Here is a 20,241-nt window from a genome sequence, read left to right as displayed (position 1 = left end):
CCTGTCTAAGCTGGTATAACTTTATCTCATATATATATATATACAGTCGTATGCAAAAGTTTAGATACCCCTGACAATTTCCATGATTTTCATTTATAAAAAATTGGGTGTTTGGATCAGCAATTTCATTTTGATCTATCAAATAACTGAAGGACACAGTAATATTTCAGTAGTGAAATGAGGTTTATTGGATTAACAGAAAATGTGCAATGTGCATCAAAACGAAATTAACCAGGTGCATAAATTTAGGCACCCCAACAGAGATATTGCATCAATATTTAGTAGAGCCTCCTATAGCAGAAATAACAGCCTCTAGACGCTTCTTATAGCCTGTAATTCTGGATTCTGGATGAAGGTATTTTGGACTATTCCTCCTTGCAAAACATCTCCAGTTCAGTTAGGTTTGATGGTTGCCGAGCATGGACAGCCCGCTTCAAATCACCCCACAGATTTTCAAAGATATTCAGGTCTGGGGACTGGGAAGTCCATTCCAGAACATTGTACTTGTTCCACTGCATAAATGCCAGAGTAGATTTTGAGCAGTGTTTTGGGTTGTTGTTTTGTTGAAATATCCAGCCCTGGCGTAACTTCAACTTTGTGACTGATTCCTCAACATTATTCTCAAGTATCTGCTGATATTGAGTGGAATCCATGCAACTCTTAACTTTAACAAGATTCCCAGTACCGGCACTGGCCACACAGCCCCACAGCATGATGGAACATCCACCAAATTTTACTGTGGGTAGCAAGTGTTTGTCTTGGAACGCTGTGTTCTTTTGCTGCCATGCATAACAATCTTTTTTTCATCAGTCCACAGCACCTTCTTCCAAAATGAAGCTGGCTTGTCCAAATGTGCGTTTGCATACCTCAAGCTACTCTGTTTGTGGCGTGTGTGCAGAAAAGGCTTCTTCCGCATCACTCTCCCATACAGCTTCACCTTGTGCAAAGTGCGCTGAATTGTTGAACGATGCACAGTGACACCATCTGTAACAAGATGATGTTGTAGGTCTTTAGAGGTTGTCTGTGGGCTGTTTTTGACCATTCTCACCATCCTTTGCCTTTGCCTCTCCGATATTTTACTTGGCCTGCCAATTCTGGTCTTAACAAGAACTGTGCCTGTGGGCTTCCATTTCCTCACTATGTTCCTCACAGTGGACACTGACAGCTTAAATCTCTGCGATAGATTTTTGTAGCCTTCCCCTAAACCATAATGTTGAACAATCTTTGTTTTCAGGTCATTTGAGAGTTGTTTTGAGGCCCCCATGTTGCCACTCTTCAGAGGAGAGTCAAAGAGAACAACAACTTGCAATTATCCACCTTAAATACCTTTTCTCATGATTGGATGCACCTGTCTATGAAGTTCAAGGCTTAATGGGCTTACCAAACCAATTGTGTGTTCCAATTAATCAGTGCTAGGTAGTTACATGTTTTCAAATCAACAAAATGAAATCTAATTTCGTTTTGTTGCGTATTGCAAATTTTCTGTTAATCCAATAAACCTCATTTCACTACTGAGATATTACTGTGTCCTTCAGTTATTTTATTTATCAAAATGAAATTTCTGATCCAAACACCCAATTATTTATAAATGAAAATCATTGAAATTGTCAGGGGTGCCTAAACTTTTGCATACAACTGTATATATATATATATATATATATATATATATATATATATATATATATATATATATATATATATATATATATATATACAGGTGAAACTCAAAAAAATTAGAATATTGTGCAAAAGTTAATTTATTTCACTAATGCAACTTAAAAGGTGAAACTAATATATGAGATAGACTCATAACATGCAAAGCAAGATAGTTCAAGCCGTGGTTTGTCATAATTGTGATGATTATGGCTTACAGCTCATGAAAACCCCAAATCCACAATCTCAGAAAATTAGAATATTGTGAAAAGGTGCAATATTCTAGGCTCAATGTGTCCCACTCTAATCAGCTAATTAAGCCATAACACCTGCAAAGGGTTCCTGAGCCTTTAAATGGTCTCTCAGTCTGGTTCAGTAGGAATCACAATCATGGGAAAGACTGCTGACCTGACAGTTGTGCAGAAAACCATCAATGACACCCTCCATAAGGAGAGAAAGCCTCAAAAGGTAATTGCAAAATAAGTTGGATGCTCCCAAAGTGCTGTATCAAAACACATTAATAGAAAGTTATGTGGAAGGGAAAAGTGTGGAAGAAAAAGGTGCACAAGCAGCAGCGATGACTGCAGCCTGGAGAGGATTATCAGGAAAAGGCCATTCAAAAGTGTTGGGGACTTTCACAAGGAGTGGACTGAGGCTGGAGTCAATGCATCAAGAGCCACCACACACAGACGGATCCTGGACATAGGCTTCAAATGTCGTATTCCTCTTGTCAAGCCACTCCTGAACAACAAACGTCAGAAACGTCTTACCTGGGCTAAAGAAAAACAGACCTGGACTGTTGCTCAGTGGTCCAAAGTCCTCTTTTCTGATGAGAGCAAATTTTGCATCTCATTTGGAAACCAAGGACCCAGAGTATGGAGGAAGAATGGAGAGGCACACACTGCAAGATGCTTGAAGTCCAGTGTGACGTTTCCACAGTCTGTGTTGATTTGGGGAGCCATGTCATCTGCTGGTGTTGGTCCACCGTGCTTCATTAAATCCAGGGTCAACGCAGCCATCTACCAGGAGATTTTGGAGCACTTCATGCTTCCTTCCACAGACGAGCTCTATGGGGATGCTGACTTCATTTTCCAGTAGGACCTGGCACCTGCCTACACTGCTAAAAGCACTAAAACCTGGTTCAATGACCGTGGGATTACTGTGCTTGATTGGCCAGCAAACTTGCCTGACCTGAACCCCATAGAGAATCTATGGGGCATTGCCAAGAGAAAGATGAGAGACATGAGACCGAACAATGCAGAAGAGCTGAAGGCCGCTATTGAAGCATCCTGGTCTTCCATAACACCTCAGCAGTGCCACAGGCTGATAGCTTCCATGCCACGCTGCATTGAGGCAGTAATTGCTGCAAAAGGGGCCCAAACCAAGTACTGAGTACATACAGTATGCATGCTTATACTTTTCAGAGGTCCGATATTGTTCTACAGTATGTATAATCCTTGTTTTATTGATTGCATGTAATATTCTAATTTTCTGAGATTGTGGATTTGGGGTTTTCATGAGCTGTAAGCCATAATCATCACAATTATGACAAATCACGGCTTGAACTATCTTGCTTTGCATGTAATGAGTCTATCTCACATATTAGTTTCACCTTTTAAGTTGCATTAGTGAAATAGATGAACTTTTGCACGATATTCTAATTTTTTGAGTTTCACCTGTATATATATATATGTATCTCTATGTTAAAGCCCTTTGCCTTACTTTTTTTATACCTTGTATTGTAATGTAGGACTGTTTGTTTCCCATCAAGAACACTACATAGCAACATAAACATGTCTTAAGTTAAAATGTGTGTTTCTAATTTTTTTAAAGTCCTCACCGTACCAATGAGACATGTTAGACTATCTCTCCTGAGCAGCGAGAAATATCAGACCCTAGGGGGCCGATTTATTAATTGTCGGACGAACATGGTCCACTGTAGCAGATCATGTCCACTCAACATCGTGAAATGCTTGTGCAATGCTGCCCCCTGCACATTCGCAGGATAATTGCTATCCACCACCTCAGAGGTGGCAAATGAGTTAAGAAACAACGGTCTTAAGAACCGCTGCTTCTTAACTTTTGTTTCCGGGGAGCGTGGAAACTGCTGCATTTGCAGCATGATAATTTGCCTCCCTAAGAGACAACTTTTAAGTATTATGTATATATTGCAGCATGTTGTGTGTGTATATACAGATATAAAGAGATACTTTGTGGGAATGGTAACTTTTTCTACCTACTGACATGATATCAACAAATAAATGATCAAAATATGTCTTTTCAGGTGGGACTTCGAGTTCCAAGACAAGCTTTCCACTCACAAAGAAGAGTAAGTATTCATTGTTAATAAAAAGATGTGTAATAGTGTTTATTTTTGGTTATTTTTAGTCCCCCAATCAATGTTTCAAATTCAAGTCCCCAGGGCACACTAAAATGCCTGATTTTCTCGATATCTTAACTAGAGCACATGTGAAATAATGACATGATCAGTAAAAAGTGCTATTAACCTGCTTCCACCCAAGATAATCCTGAAAATGTTGCTTGTTAGTGTGCCCTGAGGAATGGAATTGAGAACTACTGTCTTAAATGTTGCCATGTAATATATTATCATGCAAACTAGGTTGGGTTATATTAAGAATATTATTGATACTTAGAAGAACACCAATCATCTTTAAGGTGAAAGATGATAGGTGTCCTTCTAAGTATCAATAAAATTCAGCTCCTGTACTGAATGACCATGATACCTAAACACTGCACTTCCTATGTTCCGCTACTCACCACCAATCTCAGCTAACATTCCCCCATTCCTCTCTCCTTCTCTCCAACTCACTTTTATATCATCCCAAATGCCCTACAAATAACTCCAGTATATACAGGTAGCCCTCAGTTTACGCCGGGGTTAGGTTCCAGAAGGAATGGTTGTATATCGAAACCGTTGTAAATTGAAACCCAGTTTATAATGTAAGTCAATGGGAAGTGAGGGAGTTAGGTTCCAGGCCCCTCTCAAAATTGGCATAAGTAACACCTAACACATTATTTTTAAAGCTTTGAAATGAAGACTTTAAATGCTAAACGGCATTATAAACCTAATAAAATAATCACAACACAGAATATATAATTAAACTAAGTTAAATGAACAGAAACATTGGCTAAACAGCATTATAAACCTAATAAAATAATCACACAACACAGACTTTACTTGCATTTTTCTGCAAACAGTTCTTTCTATGCATTCCAATCTGGACTGATTTGTAGACAGGAAGATCTTGTTCCTTTGCAAGCTGCTCGATAGCTCAGGTCTGGTTAAACTGATTAATTTCAGCTTGCATAGCTCCACCTACTGGCTATTTTAATCAATGCACTGCTTCTCAATGCTTTTCAATAGCAGTCACATAACTGAAAAAAAGGTTGTTATTCTGAAACGGTGCAAATTGAACTGTTGTAAACCGAGGGCCACCTGTACTTGTTGCTAAATCTTTGAGAGCAAATTCTCTAGCAGTTTCTTTGTTACAAACAAACACTATGATTTCCCAAAGCATAAAGTCAGTGCAAATTGTTTTGGATACATCATTCTGTTTAGCGCTTTTTAAGAGTTTCATGTCCCTTTAGTTGAAATAATTTTTATTGTGAGACATACATAAAAAAAATAGAAGTCATCGTACATTACATATGAAACATCACAAGGAGAAGCATTCTCCCTCCCTGACCTCGCACAGGACTATTCCCCTACTTGTCCTTTAGAGCTGCATAGCCAGATTGTCCAGAGGGGGGACTTCTCTAATAGTGTCTATATCAGTTCCTAGAGTAGTCCCAGAGAATCTGCAGTTTAGTATGTCCCAACAATTAAACAGAGGTTTTCTGAGGAAGAGGTGGAGACAGTGGCCGTAAAAAAAAATTCCCCCTCATTCTCCATTGAGAGTCCCTCTCTTCCTCCTAGTATTCGTATCTATCTTCAGAACCTCTCTTTTTCCTCACCTAAAAGGTAAAACATTAAACTACAAACAATTTAACACAAGAAACAATCAAAACCAAAATCAGAAAAAATAAAAAGAAATAAAAAAAAGAAAATAAACTTGCCTGCTTCCCCTAAACTTCTCACTGTAGATCCAGGAAAGGAGCCCCCAACCTTTTCAACGGACACTAGTCTCTACTATTAGTCAATGTCTCGTGTCTCCGTGTCCTCTGTTTATTACTGTCAACCTCTTGTGGTATCTGGGTTTCCTATGCTTCTAGCTAAGATCCCTCAGGTTCCCTTCAGTATCCAATAGTTCCATATTTTTAAAAACCTTTCATGAGTAACTTGTATAAAGGATACAGATTCAGATAATGTGTAGGTAGCTTTAATCTTTTCTAATACCTCCTCCCATGAGGGTGCCCCTGTCTTCCAGTATTTAGCCACACATATCCTGGTAGCTGTGCATAGGGTGCGGATAAAAATATTTATGGCTGAATTAAAAGGAGGTATGTGTTCATTGAGTAGTGCTTGAGATGCAGTCAGTGTGATATTTTGAGATAAAACCTCACTTAATAGGTTAGATAAGTTAGTCCATATCTGTTCTATTTGTGGACATTCCCACCACATGTGGATATATGTTCCTGTCTCCATACACCCCCTGTAGCAGTTTTTACTACCATTTGGGATATAGTGCGATGTGACTAGTGGTGTAAGATACCATCTAAAGGTGGATTTAATACAGTTTTCTTTAAAATCTGCGCTTATTAATCCTTTCCCTGCTACCTGTAATATTGCTTCCCATTCTTCTTTCGTTTGTGTCTTATTAATATCCCGTTCCCATAACTCCATTAATGTAGTTTTAGAGGTATACTTGGCCTTCTGTATCGCTATATATATGTGAGAAATTAGTTTTTTATTTCTGGTGGTGGAGCTGGAGTAACCCTCCAGCAGTGTCAGACTTTGCCTAATGTTTCGGGGTAAAGCTTTTGTAGCGGCTGATGCTATTTGGAGGTATAAAAACCAATGTAACTTTTCGGGTGCTAACTTCTCCTGTATTTGTAAATATGTAGCCATCTAACCTTTATGAAGAAAATCAGCTACCCTGTATAGCCCCTTATTCTCCCATTTTCCCACTTGTGAATGAAATTCTGAGCTTATAATAGTCCTAACTGGTCTCATCAGTGAGTCTGTCGGTAATAGTTGAAGAGACGTCGTTAATGAATTCCATAGAGACATCATCTCTTCTGTAAGTCTTGAGGTCTGTTTGTCCCTAGATGGTTGCCCCACATGTTCCCACAGAATATCATCTGGGTGTTTACGTCCCGATAATAGGGTTTCCACCTGTACCCACCTCAGATCATTTGTTTTTTTACCAAATAGAGTCGTCTGCGCTAATCTCGCCGCTTGATAATAGTTCAGGAGGTTTGGGACCCCCACCCCTCCAAGTTGTCTATGTAGTAGTAATATACGTGAGGGGATTCTAGCTTTTTTACTGCCCCTTAGAAAGCCCACCAAATCAGTCTGTAACTTATTAAGTTCCAGTAAGGGGATCTTGATCTTTCAATAACCTTTTTAGTATGACTAGGGAGGGCTATAGGTAGAGCCTCACATTTTTCTAAATTGATCTTGTATCCTGAAATAGTCGCATAATTTTGTAGTATTTGATACAAATATGGGAGGGATTTCGTCGGTCTAGATAAAGCCAGGAGGACATCGTCCGCAAACAAAGAGATTTTAAAGTTGTTCCCCCCTATTTTGACTCTGTGAACTTCCGGTGTCAAGCTAATCTTAGCTGCTAAGGGCTCTATGCATAGCGCAAATAGTAACGGTGAAAGGGGGCAGCCCTGTCTTTTCCCATTCCTAATATCTATGAGCTTTGATTGATATCCTGCTGCTCTAATATGTGCAGTAGGCTGAGAATAAATGCCCATAATTGCTTGTACAAAGGGTCCCTCAAAACCCAACTTTGCTAGGACTTCCATCATATATCCCCAGTCTATTCTGTCGAACGCCTTCTCCGCATCCAAAGATAGGACCAGAGAAGGCGTTCTTGTCTTATTAAGGTAGTCAACCAGGGAGATCATGCGTCTGGTGTTATCCGGCGCTTCTCTGTCTGGAACAAAGCCCACCTGGTCCGGATGGACCAGGTCAGGAAGGAACCGCTTGAGTCTGTTTGCTAGGATCTTGGTAAAGATCTTAATGTCCTGATTGATTAAAGAAATGGGTCTATAACTTTGACACAGTTTCGGGTTCCTTCCTGGTTTCGGGATCACCACTATCTTGGCCTGTAGTATTTCTTTTGGGACCTCTTTACCTTGCATAATATCATTACAACATTTTTCTACATGAGGGACTAGTGTGGATTTGAAAAATTGGTAGTACTCTCCCGGGAATCCATCCGGCCCTGCTGCCTTACTTGGTTTAAGTTCCTTAATTGCCATGAGTACCTCCCTGGCTGACACTCCTTTGTTTAATTCATCATTAGTTTGTTTATCTATGGGTTTGAGGTTAGCGTCCTCTAAAAACTGTCGTCATAATTGTCTAGTGTGGTCGTCCTGGTTAGTTTTCTTACCGTCATAGAGATGTGCATAATATTGGGCGAAGCTATCTGCTATCTCCTGGGGATTTGAGGTGCAAGTTCCGTCAGGTTTCTGTAGATATGGGATCGCAAAAGATTTAATCTTTTCCCTAAGTTTGTGTGCTAGGTACTTATCTGGTTTATTAGAGTACAAGAAGTATTGCGATTTTAACTTATGGGCTGCTCTAAGAGATGCTTTATTCAGAATTGTCGCTAGTTCTGTCCTTTTAGATAACAGGTCTTGAAAAGTTGCTCTAGGTTTTGTTGGTGTAATTTAGTCAGGGTGTCTTTTTGACCAGAGAATTGTGTCTCAACTGTTTCTGAGTCAATTTGTTCCCATTTGTGTCTAAGTGTGCATACATGGATATATTAAAATCCCCTCCAATCAAAATCCGGGCCTGAGACCACTGGGTGAGCAGATATGAAATGTGGGAAAAGAAAGAAATCTGTGTCTCATTAGGTGCATAAATATTGCACAAAACTATCTGTTTATCACGGAGTCTCCCCCTGATTATCAAAAACCTCCCTTCTGGATCCCTGATAGTTTCTTCCACCACCAAACCCAATGAATTATGTAATAAAATTGACACTCCCCTCTTCTTTTTATTTGTTGTAGAGTGATAATGTTGGGCGAAACATCTCGACCAATACTTTGGGACAATCTCTTTGGTGAAGTGTGTTTCTTGTAAATATATTACATTAGCCTTTAGTCTAGCATATTGGCTCATTGCTGTTCTACGCTTCAAATCTGAATTTAATCCCCTCACATTATGGGTAATAAGTCTAATGTCACCTGTCATTACTCACAGTTTTCGGTCTGGGGCTCCCCCCGCGGATCCACCTTTTGTTTATCTATAGCAGTCTTCCATAGCCAGGTTTCATGTCCCTTTAAAGGGACATTCCGGTCAAAAGTTAAATACATATAGATTAACTATATATTTGAATAGAAACATATTTGCAATACACATGCATTGGCAAAAATGCTTCTTATAAAAGTTATCACTGTTTTAGTGTTAACATTTTTCACCTAAGGCTCTCTGAGCAAGTGCTGTGTTTAAAATGCTGGTGCACGGTGCATACTCAAAGGGACAGTTCGCCCCAAAAATGTCTCCCATTTAAATTGTTGCCAATGATCAATTTTACCTGCTGGAGTGTATTAAATTGATTACAAGTAGCTCCTTTACCCCTATTTTGGCCTTTGAAATAGCTGAGTTAGCGTGTGGTATCCCAATCTATACTGAAAGCGTTGATACTGAAGTCTCAGCTATTGAATATCCTAAGTAAACATAGCCAGCAGAAGAAATTACACTCCCAGTGGGGTGCAGGGCAGTTAAGTAATAACATTATAATTTTCAATTGTTCTCTCTATGTATTGAGCTTTAGTTTTCCAGACAAATATAAGATAAGGAAGCAAGTCTGTGTACACAAAGTGATAACATAATGAGTAGGGATGGGCGAATGTGTAAATTTTCTAATTCGAATGTTAGAAAGAATAATATTACCGAAATTAGAATTACAAATTCGAATGTTGATAAGAACGAATATTCTTAAAAATTCTATTTTCGAATGTTATTTGCAATTTTCGAATGTCACTTTCGATTTCGAATGTACATAAAAGATTGAATATACACCATTCAAAATTCGAATATACACATTCAAAATAAAAATGGATTGCATTATTTCGAATATGACTCTGAAAATCAAATATAACATTCGAAAACATTCGATTGAAATCGAATATTCAAAATGTATCAAAATGTATCTTATTAACATACCATACTTCACAAATATAAAAGAAAATCTAGTCTACAAATATAAATTAGACCCTAGTCAGTCAGCATCACTGGCTGCCAATGCCCATTCAATACCCAGATACAAGGCAGGACTAGCACAGTAAAACACAATCCACACTACATTACAAGTACAACGTCTCTATGTTGATCATCAGTACTTCTCAACCACAGTCCTCAAGTAAACCTAGGCTAGTAGGCAATATTTTCAGAACGTCTTAACTGGAGCACAGGTAAAATAATCAGTAACCATGGTAACTAACCTGGCTCTCACCATAGGTACTGATTATTTTACCAGTGCTCTTGTTAAGACATCATGAAAATATGGCCTGTTAGGGCCACTTCTGGACTGTGGTTAAGAAACACTAATGTAGAATAGACTTACAAAATTACAATGAATATAAAGATGAATCATTTTTCAAATTAAATTCTTAGAAAAAAAACCAACTCAATAAATGCACAAAGTAAAAGCAGGTAGCCACCTATCACCTGAATCTTTGCCTATAAAAAAATAATAATAGACTGCATATTACCTCTCCAAAAAAATATGAAATTGATTGAAGATGAAGATAAAAAATGCGTCTTCTCATGGTGTGCAGTCCACCCTTCACAGTTGTGTCCACACAAAAATAAAAAATAAAAGAGGCCACAGGAGCAAATAGATAGATAATAGTAGTATTTAGAAAAAAAAATTAGTATCAAAAGATTCCAACACGACCACCAAACCAGTACGTCCCTTTTCTCCAAAATTAAACCTGTCAAATGAAATTTTAACAACTACAACTATTTAATTTACATATGGGAGGGAATATGTTGATTTGAATATTTAAATTCTAATATTAAATAATTCTAATATTTATAAGATAACTAAATTATTAAAACCAATTTTAATTAGAATATTACAATACAAAAGAAAATTGTAGCTTAGAAATAGTATTTCAAAATTAAAATAGAATTTGAATATTACATTACAAAATCAAATATGATATATTGGAATCGAATTTGAATATTACATTTCGAAATCGAATGTGATATATTGAATCGAATTTGAATATTACATTTCGAAATTGAATGTGAAATATAGATATTGAATTCGAATATTGAATATAATACAAAGCAAAACATTCTAATATTCGAACAAATATTTTCGAATGTAATCTAAAAATTCGAAAACAAACATTCGAAAATCGAATGTTAGAATGTTATTTAAACATTCGAAATTCGATTTGAACGAACGTATAAAAATTTGTTTTAAATTTTTAATGTTTAGAAGCATTCGCCCATCCCTAATAATGAGATATGATATTGCCTGAAGCTCAACCTATTGTAATAGGCTGTGGTTTAAAGGCACAAAACCAGCTACTTCATATACACAAATAAACCTGAGAATGCAATTTCTCATACATTTTATACTCTGCAGCTGGTATAACAAGTCATTGAAAATACATTAATATAAAAACAATTTTACAATTTACTGTACCTTTAACCCTTTGAGTGCTAAGCACTTTCCCACCTTGGTGCTAAGGTTTTCTTAAAGGGTTTTTTATTTAATATTTTTAAAAATATTTTTATTTTATTTTATTTATTTCAGATCCCCAAGACTTACACTGTTGGAAAGGTTAGGCGATTACCTTTCCAACGGTGGGTCTTGGGGGTCTGTAGCTGCTTAGATGCCTGAGATACAGGCTTCTAAGCAGCATGCCCCCTGCTCCTATATTTAACATTGTTAATGTTAAATAAAGTTGCACAGTGACGTCATCACGTTTATTGCGCGTGACGTCACCACGCAAAACGGAAGCCCCGGATATGCCTTTCATTATGCAGCACCGATCGCCGGGGTAGGAGCGGGTGGGAGCCCCCAGATCTCCCTCAAGTTGGGAGAGTGCTAGTGACGGCTCTGAGCCGTCATTAGCACCAGAGTGGGAAACTCTGATGGCTCAGAGCCGTCATTAGCACTCAAGGGGTTAAATACACTTTTGAAACTGCTATATTTCATTAGAAGCATTTTTGCTAACACATGCACAACACAAAAATACTTCTATTCAAAAGTGAAATACATCTATGTGAATTACAATTTTGGCTGGAATGTCCCTTTAAAGGATTACTAACTTTTGGTTTTGCTATTCAAATTAGAACAAAGATTTAGCATTGCAATTATCTAAACAATGTAGTGTATCTTTTTTGTTTCAGAAACGAAGCTCCCTTTATCAGTAAAGTAATGATTTATTTTATCCTCATTACGTGACGTAATCCAGCCCTCAAATATGGGCCGTCTGTGGTCTAGCATACTTGCCAATCGGATGGAGAGTATGTGCATAAAATTAAAATACATTATCGTCATTCCACGCATGCACAATAGGATCAGGTTAGTCTCACATGCGCATATAGTGGCACAGAAGCCGACATGACCGACAACAGACTCAATAAAACGCATGCGATGACGTTGCGCTAACTCGCGCATGGGCATTGAGTCTTGCAGTCGCCATCTTCCAACTGCAGTTGTCAGCCCGGATTGGAAATCCGTAATGTCGGACAACTCAGTGGGTTTGGAAATAGTTACATTTTCGAAAATAGATAGTTATAAAACGATACGTATTTAATACATGAGACACATTGAAAAGGCTTTATTTATATTTAAAATAGTATAATATCATGATTCTATTTTTCACTACAGTGTCCCTTTAATGAAAAATAAGCATTAGTTGCTGGAGCTAAAAGCTTTTAGCATCTGCTTTCTTAAACGGACATGAAACCCCATTTTTTTTTTACAATTTAGATAGAGCATCTGCACTAGAATGGCACTGTAATTGATTAAATGGACAGTAAAGTCAAAATTAAACTTTTATTCAGATAGAGCATGACATTTTGAACAACTTTATAATTTTTTATCTAATTTGCTTCATTCTCTTGGTATCCTTTGTTGAATAGGAGCTAGCTGAACACATTTTGGATGATCAAATGACAAGAGCCATATATCTGAAGCCACCAATCAGCAGCTAGCTTCTAGTAGTAGTGCATTGCTGCGCCAAAACCTACCTAGGTATGCATTTTAAAAAAAGGATACCAAAAGAACAAAGCAAATTAGATCATGGAAGTGAAATGGAAAGTTATTTAAAATGGCATTCTCTGTCTGAATCATGAAAGTTTTTTTTTACTGCACTGTTATTATACGTTTACAGTTTCAAATAGTCCCAAGCTTTGCAAAAAAAGTACCAAACCTATAGGGCTCGATAACAAGTGGAGCACAAAAATATTAGCCATATAGAACAATAGCGCTTTCATTTTTGCGCTCATACAATTTTTTTTCTATCTATCAAGTCAAAGTCTGGGGCACGCTAATGTCTGAATGAAGGGTTAGTGCAGTGATTCAGAACCATCCCAGGACAGCTGTTTCGTGGTGTTTGCCACTCATCATCTGGGAGTAGGTTGAATCCCAGCTGGGTGAAGTTGATATCTGGGCGAAATACAACATTTAAAATTATGGGGAGGCGAAAAGTGAGTTTAAAATCCTCCACTAAATACAAAATATAGAGAAAATAACTCATTGTGTAATTCATTAACAAATCACATTGTTTCCAATGCAGCAAAGGATCCCCACAGAAAACCTCTGAATTACATTTTTTCCAGTGCAGCAAAGGATGGTTCTGAATCATCCTGGGATGGTTCTGAATTACTGTACTAACCCTAGCTAAGCTTATAAGCTGTGTGAAAAGCGATGCTATGGCGTAAAAGGGAGTCTGCGCAAAAGCAGACTAAAGTAAAAAAAAAAGTGAGTCATTTTGACCCTAATTTGCATATCTTACCCAGAATCCTTTGCTGCATTGGAAAAAATGTAATTCAGAGGTTTTCTGTGTGAAAAACAAGCCTTTTGGCTTGTTTAGATTTGTTAATGATCTACACATTGAGTTATTTTCTCTATATTTTGTGCTTAGTGGAAGATTTTAAACTCACTTTTTGCCACTTTTTGACACACACACACACACGCACACCCCCACCCACAATAGAAGTAAGATGGAAAGTTGTTTAAAATCACATGCTCTATCTGAATCTGAAAGAAAGGGTTTGGGTTTCATGTCCCTTTAATGCCTTCCTCACTGTAACTGAAATGTTTGATATTATGTAAAGGCAGCACTTAAGGATCTTATTTTTTTTCTTCCTATAGGAAACCAAACCACAAGTTGCAGAGTTCCTCGTGAAATCCACCATCATATCACGCTACGCATTCACCGCTGTATCATGCACGATGGTGAACCGAGCTCTTGAGGCCAAGGATGTTGTGTTTCAGATGCTTATCCCAGCTGCTGCTTTTATTTCCAACTTCACCATGTACGTACCATTAATGCGTGCAGTTACCAGGGGCCAAACAATGCTTCAGTTTATTCAGACCTCACTGCCTAATCTGTTTTATTAGACAGACACTGAAGGTAAACGTTTTGTGCCGTACATGTGAAGGAATGGTACATTTAATATATTACATATTAAAAACTATTCCAATTAAAAATGCAAATTGACAGAACTGCATGTTTGTGCACAACTGCTATTAACGAATCCCTTATTAATATATGATAAAGAAAAACTCTCACAGCTGCACTTGTGGAAAGGGGCATGGATTCACAAGGAAAAGTACATTTGTTCAGCACAAGAAATGCATTTAAAAAAGGGAATTTGTTTAAAAGAAAATGGTCTAATGAAATATTTTATTTTTACACTAGAATTTATCTTAAATAATTGAAAAATATAAATTATCTTGTACACTCAACCACTCAGATGTCATACTGCTTGTCAAATACATTATAACCAGAGTAACTCTGAGTTAGAGGCTGTAAAGGCTTTAAGAGGGGTCTTACACTACAGCTACACAAACTGTCACCACAATCTGCTTCTTAACTTGTCACGCCAACGAACTCCATAGTCTGTGGGGCAGGCAGTATGGCATCTTCTCCGGCTTCTGTAACAAGATCAAAAAGCCTTGTAAAGAATCGCAGCTAGAGCGGCATGAAACACAGCACCTCGAACAGATGCAAAAAGGTACTTTGAATAATATATTTTAAAAAAGTAGAGTATGGTGTATATATACAACTGATTTAATGGAATATCTACATAGGTGTGCAGAGGCCCATTATCAGCAACATCTGTCCTGTGTTCCAATGGCACATTGTGTTTGCTAATCCAAGTTTATAATTTAAAAAGGCTAATTGATCATTAGAAAACCCTGAACACTGTTGTGCTGATTAAAGAAATATGACTACTGGCTCAAGAAACTCATCAGTCTATTCTTGTTCTGAGAAATTAAGGCTATTCCATGCGAGAAATTGCAAAGAAACTGAAGATATCGTACAACGCTGTGTACTACAGCGTGGGATGCCCCTGTGCACAACTGAGCAAGAGGACAAATACACTTGAGTGTCTAGTTTGAGAAAGAGACGCCTCACAGGTCATCAACTGGCAGCTTCAATAAATAGTACCCGCAAAATGCCAGTCTCAACGTTAACAGTGAAAAGGCAACTCCGGGATGCTGGCCTTCTAGGCAGAGTTGCAAAGAAAAAGCCATATCTCAGACTGGCCAATAAAAATAAAAGATTAAAGGGACAGTATACACCAATTTTCATATAACTGCATTTAATAAGTTTAAAAACTTAGTTAGAAGCTCCCAGTTAAAGTGGATGTAAAGTCACAGATAGTACACAATGCAAAAAGCTTTAGCACACAAAAATAGCATAAGTTTAAGTCATCGTTTTTATAAATAAATTATATTCGATCTATTTTTATACTTATCTAGGTATCTTCGTCTCGCTCTCTCCCTCCGCCCGCCATTTTGTTCCGCTTTTTGTAATTTGATTGACACTTTACCCAACTAATAATTTTCCTTACCCCGTGGCGTCCAGCCCCTTTACCCAAACGTCATTTTTTCTTTATGCGCATGCGTTTTTTCTTTGCGCATGCGTAAACCAACCACCTTGATTTCGAAAGCGCATGTGTAAACCTACCACCTTGATTTGGAAGCGCTGCGTGTTCACTCTTTTCGCATGCGCATAAAAAGCCAGGAGCCACAACATTTTTCAATTGACTCTGAACAGCAAGTAAGTATCTATGCTCGGCAAACTTGATAAAATTGTAATGCAATATGAAATAGCGTTTTTAAAGGTACAGCCTTATGATAATTATATTCTCACAAAGCAAAGATCTAGCGATAAATTTATATTTTATGTTTATTTTTCAAACTATAATATAACATATAATAGAAATGTCAATCAGTGACGTAATACAACAAATAATGTTTTTTTTTTTATTATTGAAATCTTTAGTTATTATACCAACCTTCAGATAATAAAACATACTATTATTTAAAAGTATTAAACACTGCTTTGAATTTAGTCACAGTGTGAAATAAAATATACTTTATATAATAGTAAGAAGTATACTGTCGGTTATATATTTTAATTTTTTACGTAGCAAGTAGTGTAAAACTATGCAATACAAATTTCGTTGGAAATAGGAAATAAATAATAAAAGTACACATTAATCTAATAAATTTTGATGGAAAATGTAATAAAACCGGCTTTTATTATACTTACAGCAGTAAACTTTTAGCAAGGACCGATGTTTTGACTCGCAATTCAAAATAGCTGTTGCTTCCTGGAAAAGTATTCAATGAATGTAAACATTCATTGAATACTATGTAGCTTAGAGAACATCACCGCTCAGTACGCATGCGCATGTTAGTGAAATTATTACGCTCGCGATCACAATTATATTGACTAACGCATGCGCAAATCAGTCAGTCAAAATGAAACGCATGCGCACAAAAATAAGACACCGTGAACGAGCATTGCTAATACGTCATAGAGCGGGTGGGACCGCTCTAGACGTTATGAGGAAGGACACAGGAAAGTAATGGATGGGAAGGAGCTGAAAGAAAAAACGGAGCTAAGTATAAATCTTGAATATAATCTTGAATTTTCAACTTTTTAATAAAAAAAACAAAGCGGTTTTGCTATTACAGTTAGGATGAATGAATATTTATTAATAACAACCGTAAAATTTACATTCACTTTAAGCACTGTTGAAAAGATTAACTGAAACACCCACTGAAAGTGGCTGTATAGGAAAAAGAGCAGACACTCCCCCTTCTTCTGCATAGGAAAAGACTCTTTACACAAGCAAGAGCAAGCTGGAGTAGGTAAACATCAGTATACATCTAAAATGGTGGGGCTTGGTTAGGAGTCTGAAAATCAGCGCAATGTTATTTAAAAATAAGCAAAACTATCCATTTAAAAACAAACAAACTGTATGGGCTATATAAATGGATCTGCACCCAGGTGGTGAATCGCCATAGAACAGGCTAACAATAGTATCGAGCCAGTTGTTCGTTCCTGTGAGTGTGCTTCTCTCTGTGTGTATTTAAATGGATCATCTACAAAACATTTATGCAAAGAAAAATCTTGTGTATAATGTCCTTTTGAGGTGGGCAAAAGAACCCAGACACTAGACAGAGGAAGATTTTGAAAAAGTGACCTTGAAGAAGGAAGGCTGTCACTACATTTTGTAACGCCGTGCCATACCCTGTGGTCAGCGTTTGATTGGAGCCAATTTCCTCCTACAATAGGATAATGACCCAAATCACAGCTCCATACTATGCAAGAACTATTTAGGGAAGCAGCAGTTAGCTATTATTCGGTCTTTAATAGAGTGGCCAGCACAGTCACCAGATCTCAACCCTATTGTGGGAGGTGCTTCAGGAAGCATGGGGTGAAATATGTTCAGATGACCTCAACAAATTGACAACGAAAATGCCAAAGGTCTGTAAGGCTGTGATTGCTGCACATGGAGGACACAATTATTATTTTACTTAAAAATCATAAGTTATAACCTTGTCAGTGGACTTTATTTCCTATTTAAACTCAATTCATTTATTTTTTATATACATGCTTCTCTAAAGGGACAGTAAAATCAAAATTGAACTTTCATGGTTTAGAAAGAATATACGATTTCAAAAAACTTTCCAGGGATTTTTATGATGACATTTTCTTTGTTCTTTTGTTATCCTTTGTTGAAGAGTAAACCTTAGTAGGTTTATAGGACCTCATGAGTGTGCACTGTTGCAAACACTTGTGCCACCCATAGAATGCTGAAGGCACATGCACGCTCCTGAGCTTTTTTGAGCAGGGGCATCACTATAGTGGTCTCAGTTGAGAATGGTCTTGCACATTTAAGGGGACCATGATGTAACTTAATGGGGACCTGGTGGACCATGGGCTCTGCCTCTATCATAAATAGCCCTATTGTGTTTGAATAAGTGCTCACAGTTTAAGGAATGTGTATGGATTTGCCTTTATGGTGGCAGGGATTTCAAGATTGCTGTCACATTGTTAATATTCAGAAAACATATTCAGCAACAGCCTTTGTGTGGGGCCCAATAAAGTCTAGTTATGCCCCTGCCTATAAGTCTGCACAGTTTTACCCTTCAAAAAAGGATAACAAGGAAACAAAGAAAATCTGATTTCAGAAGCTTTCATGAGCTAGGGCATGCAATTTTTAACAACTTTCCAATTTACTTTTATCATCAAATTTTCTTTTTTTTTTCTTTGTATTCTTTGTTAAAAGAATCAGTCAGCACTGATTGACTCAAATGCAAGTCTGTCAGAAGCACTGAGATAAGGGAGCAGTCTGCAGAGGCTTAGATACAAATGAATCACAGAGGTAAAAAGTATATTAATTATAAAATTGCTGGTTATGCAAAACTGGGGATAAAAGGGATTATCTTTATTTTTAAACAATACAAATTCTGGAGTAGCCTGTCCCTTTAATAAAACTGCATGCTCCATCTCAATCATGAAAAACTATTTTGCCTTTACTGTATCTTGTTGTTTATATATTTAACTCTTATTTCTATAGTAACTTTTCCACCTGAATTACAGGATTATTGGTGGCAGAACGTACCAAAGCGAAGTCACGTGGAAGAAGCAGAATATTGAAGACACAAATGATCTTGGAAGGGAGAAATTCCTTGCAGGGAGAGAGAACGGGTAGGTACCAAGGCAAGACGACCCAGGGCGCAAAATTCGCAAATATATATGCGTCGTCATCGCCCACAAAAGCCGGCGTCGCCGGATTTTAGTCGGGTATTGTTATCACATATACGGCACCGCATATAAATGCGGCGCGTATGTTTCACCCTTCTCCCGCTAATTTTACTCCCATAAACTAACATAGAACTGCGTCGCAAATCAGTATCACATATTCAGCGCAAGGACTTATGCAGCGAAAATGGAAAAGTTTTACTCCATTTTCACCTCGCCACAAATAGGCAGGCACAGCAAGCCTTGCGCTTAAAATGTGAGTACTCCCTGAAAGTATTAACCAACACCTAACGCATGCGCAATATTTACTTGTCAACTGCAAACTACCTAATAAATCTATTAAAACCTAATCCGCCATCCCCCCACATCGCAATCTACCTAATAAATCTATTAACCCCTAATCCTCCATCCCCCCACATCACAAAGTATCTAATTAACATAATAACCCCTAATCCATCAACCCCCCGCAACACAATAAAGCTAATTACACTATTAACCTCTAAACCGCCAACCCCCCACAACGCAAATAACTAATTTAATTTCTAAGCCCCCTAACCTAACACCCCCTAAATCAACCCCAATTACCTAAAATTAAAAAATACTAATTTACAATTAAAATAAAAAACCTAACATTACTTTAAAAATAAAAAAAACTAAGTTTAAATTAATCTAAAATTACAAAAAGTTAAAGTCTAACATTACAGAAAATAATAAACCAAATTATCAAAAATAACAAAATTAAACCTAATCCCTATGAAAATAGAAAAGCCCCCCAAAATAAAAATGCCCCCTAATCTAAACTAAACTACCACTATATCTTAAAAAGGCCTTTTGTAGGGCATTGCCCTAAGTTAAACAGCTCTTTTATATTTAAAAATACTAAGTCCCCCCCAAAACAGTATAAACCCCCCACCCACCAAACCCCTCAAAATAAAAAAAACTAACAATAAAAAAACATAAGCTACCCATTGCCCCTAAAGGGGCATTTGTATGGGCATTTCCCTTAAAAGGGCATTTAGCTCTTTTACTGCCCTTAAAAGGGCATTCAGCTCTTTTACAAGCTCATTTAATACCCTAATATAAAAAACAAGAAAAAGCAAAAAATAACAAAAATCCTAACTCTAACCCCCAAATAGGTACTCACCATTCCTGAAGTCCGGCGGAGAAGGTCTTCTTCAATGCGGT

General features: G+C 37.4%; 1 protein-coding gene across 1 annotated transcript in view; it reads left to right on the top strand.

Moving 5' to 3' along the window:
* The window catches only part of ITIH5 (inter-alpha-trypsin inhibitor heavy chain 5), a 243,668-nt gene that overhangs the window by 26,114 nt on the left and 197,313 nt on the right, over positions 1–20,241 (top strand). Inside the window, exons 2-4 of the mRNA XM_053716429.1 lie at positions 3,938–3,982; positions 14,139–14,302; positions 18,895–19,002. Coding sequence (XP_053572404.1) covers positions 3,938–3,982; positions 14,139–14,302; positions 18,895–19,002 — 317 coding nt within the window. The remainder of the gene's footprint in view (positions 1–3,937; positions 3,983–14,138; positions 14,303–18,894; positions 19,003–20,241) is intronic.

The sequence above is a fragment of the Bombina bombina genome, chromosome 6, assembly GCF_027579735.1.
Source record: "Bombina bombina isolate aBomBom1 chromosome 6, aBomBom1.pri, whole genome shotgun sequence".
Lineage (NCBI taxonomy): Eukaryota > Metazoa > Chordata > Amphibia > Anura > Bombinatoridae > Bombina > Bombina bombina.
The sequence above is the reverse complement of the archived record's forward strand: the minus strand, read 5'-3'. Positions and strand labels throughout refer to the sequence as shown.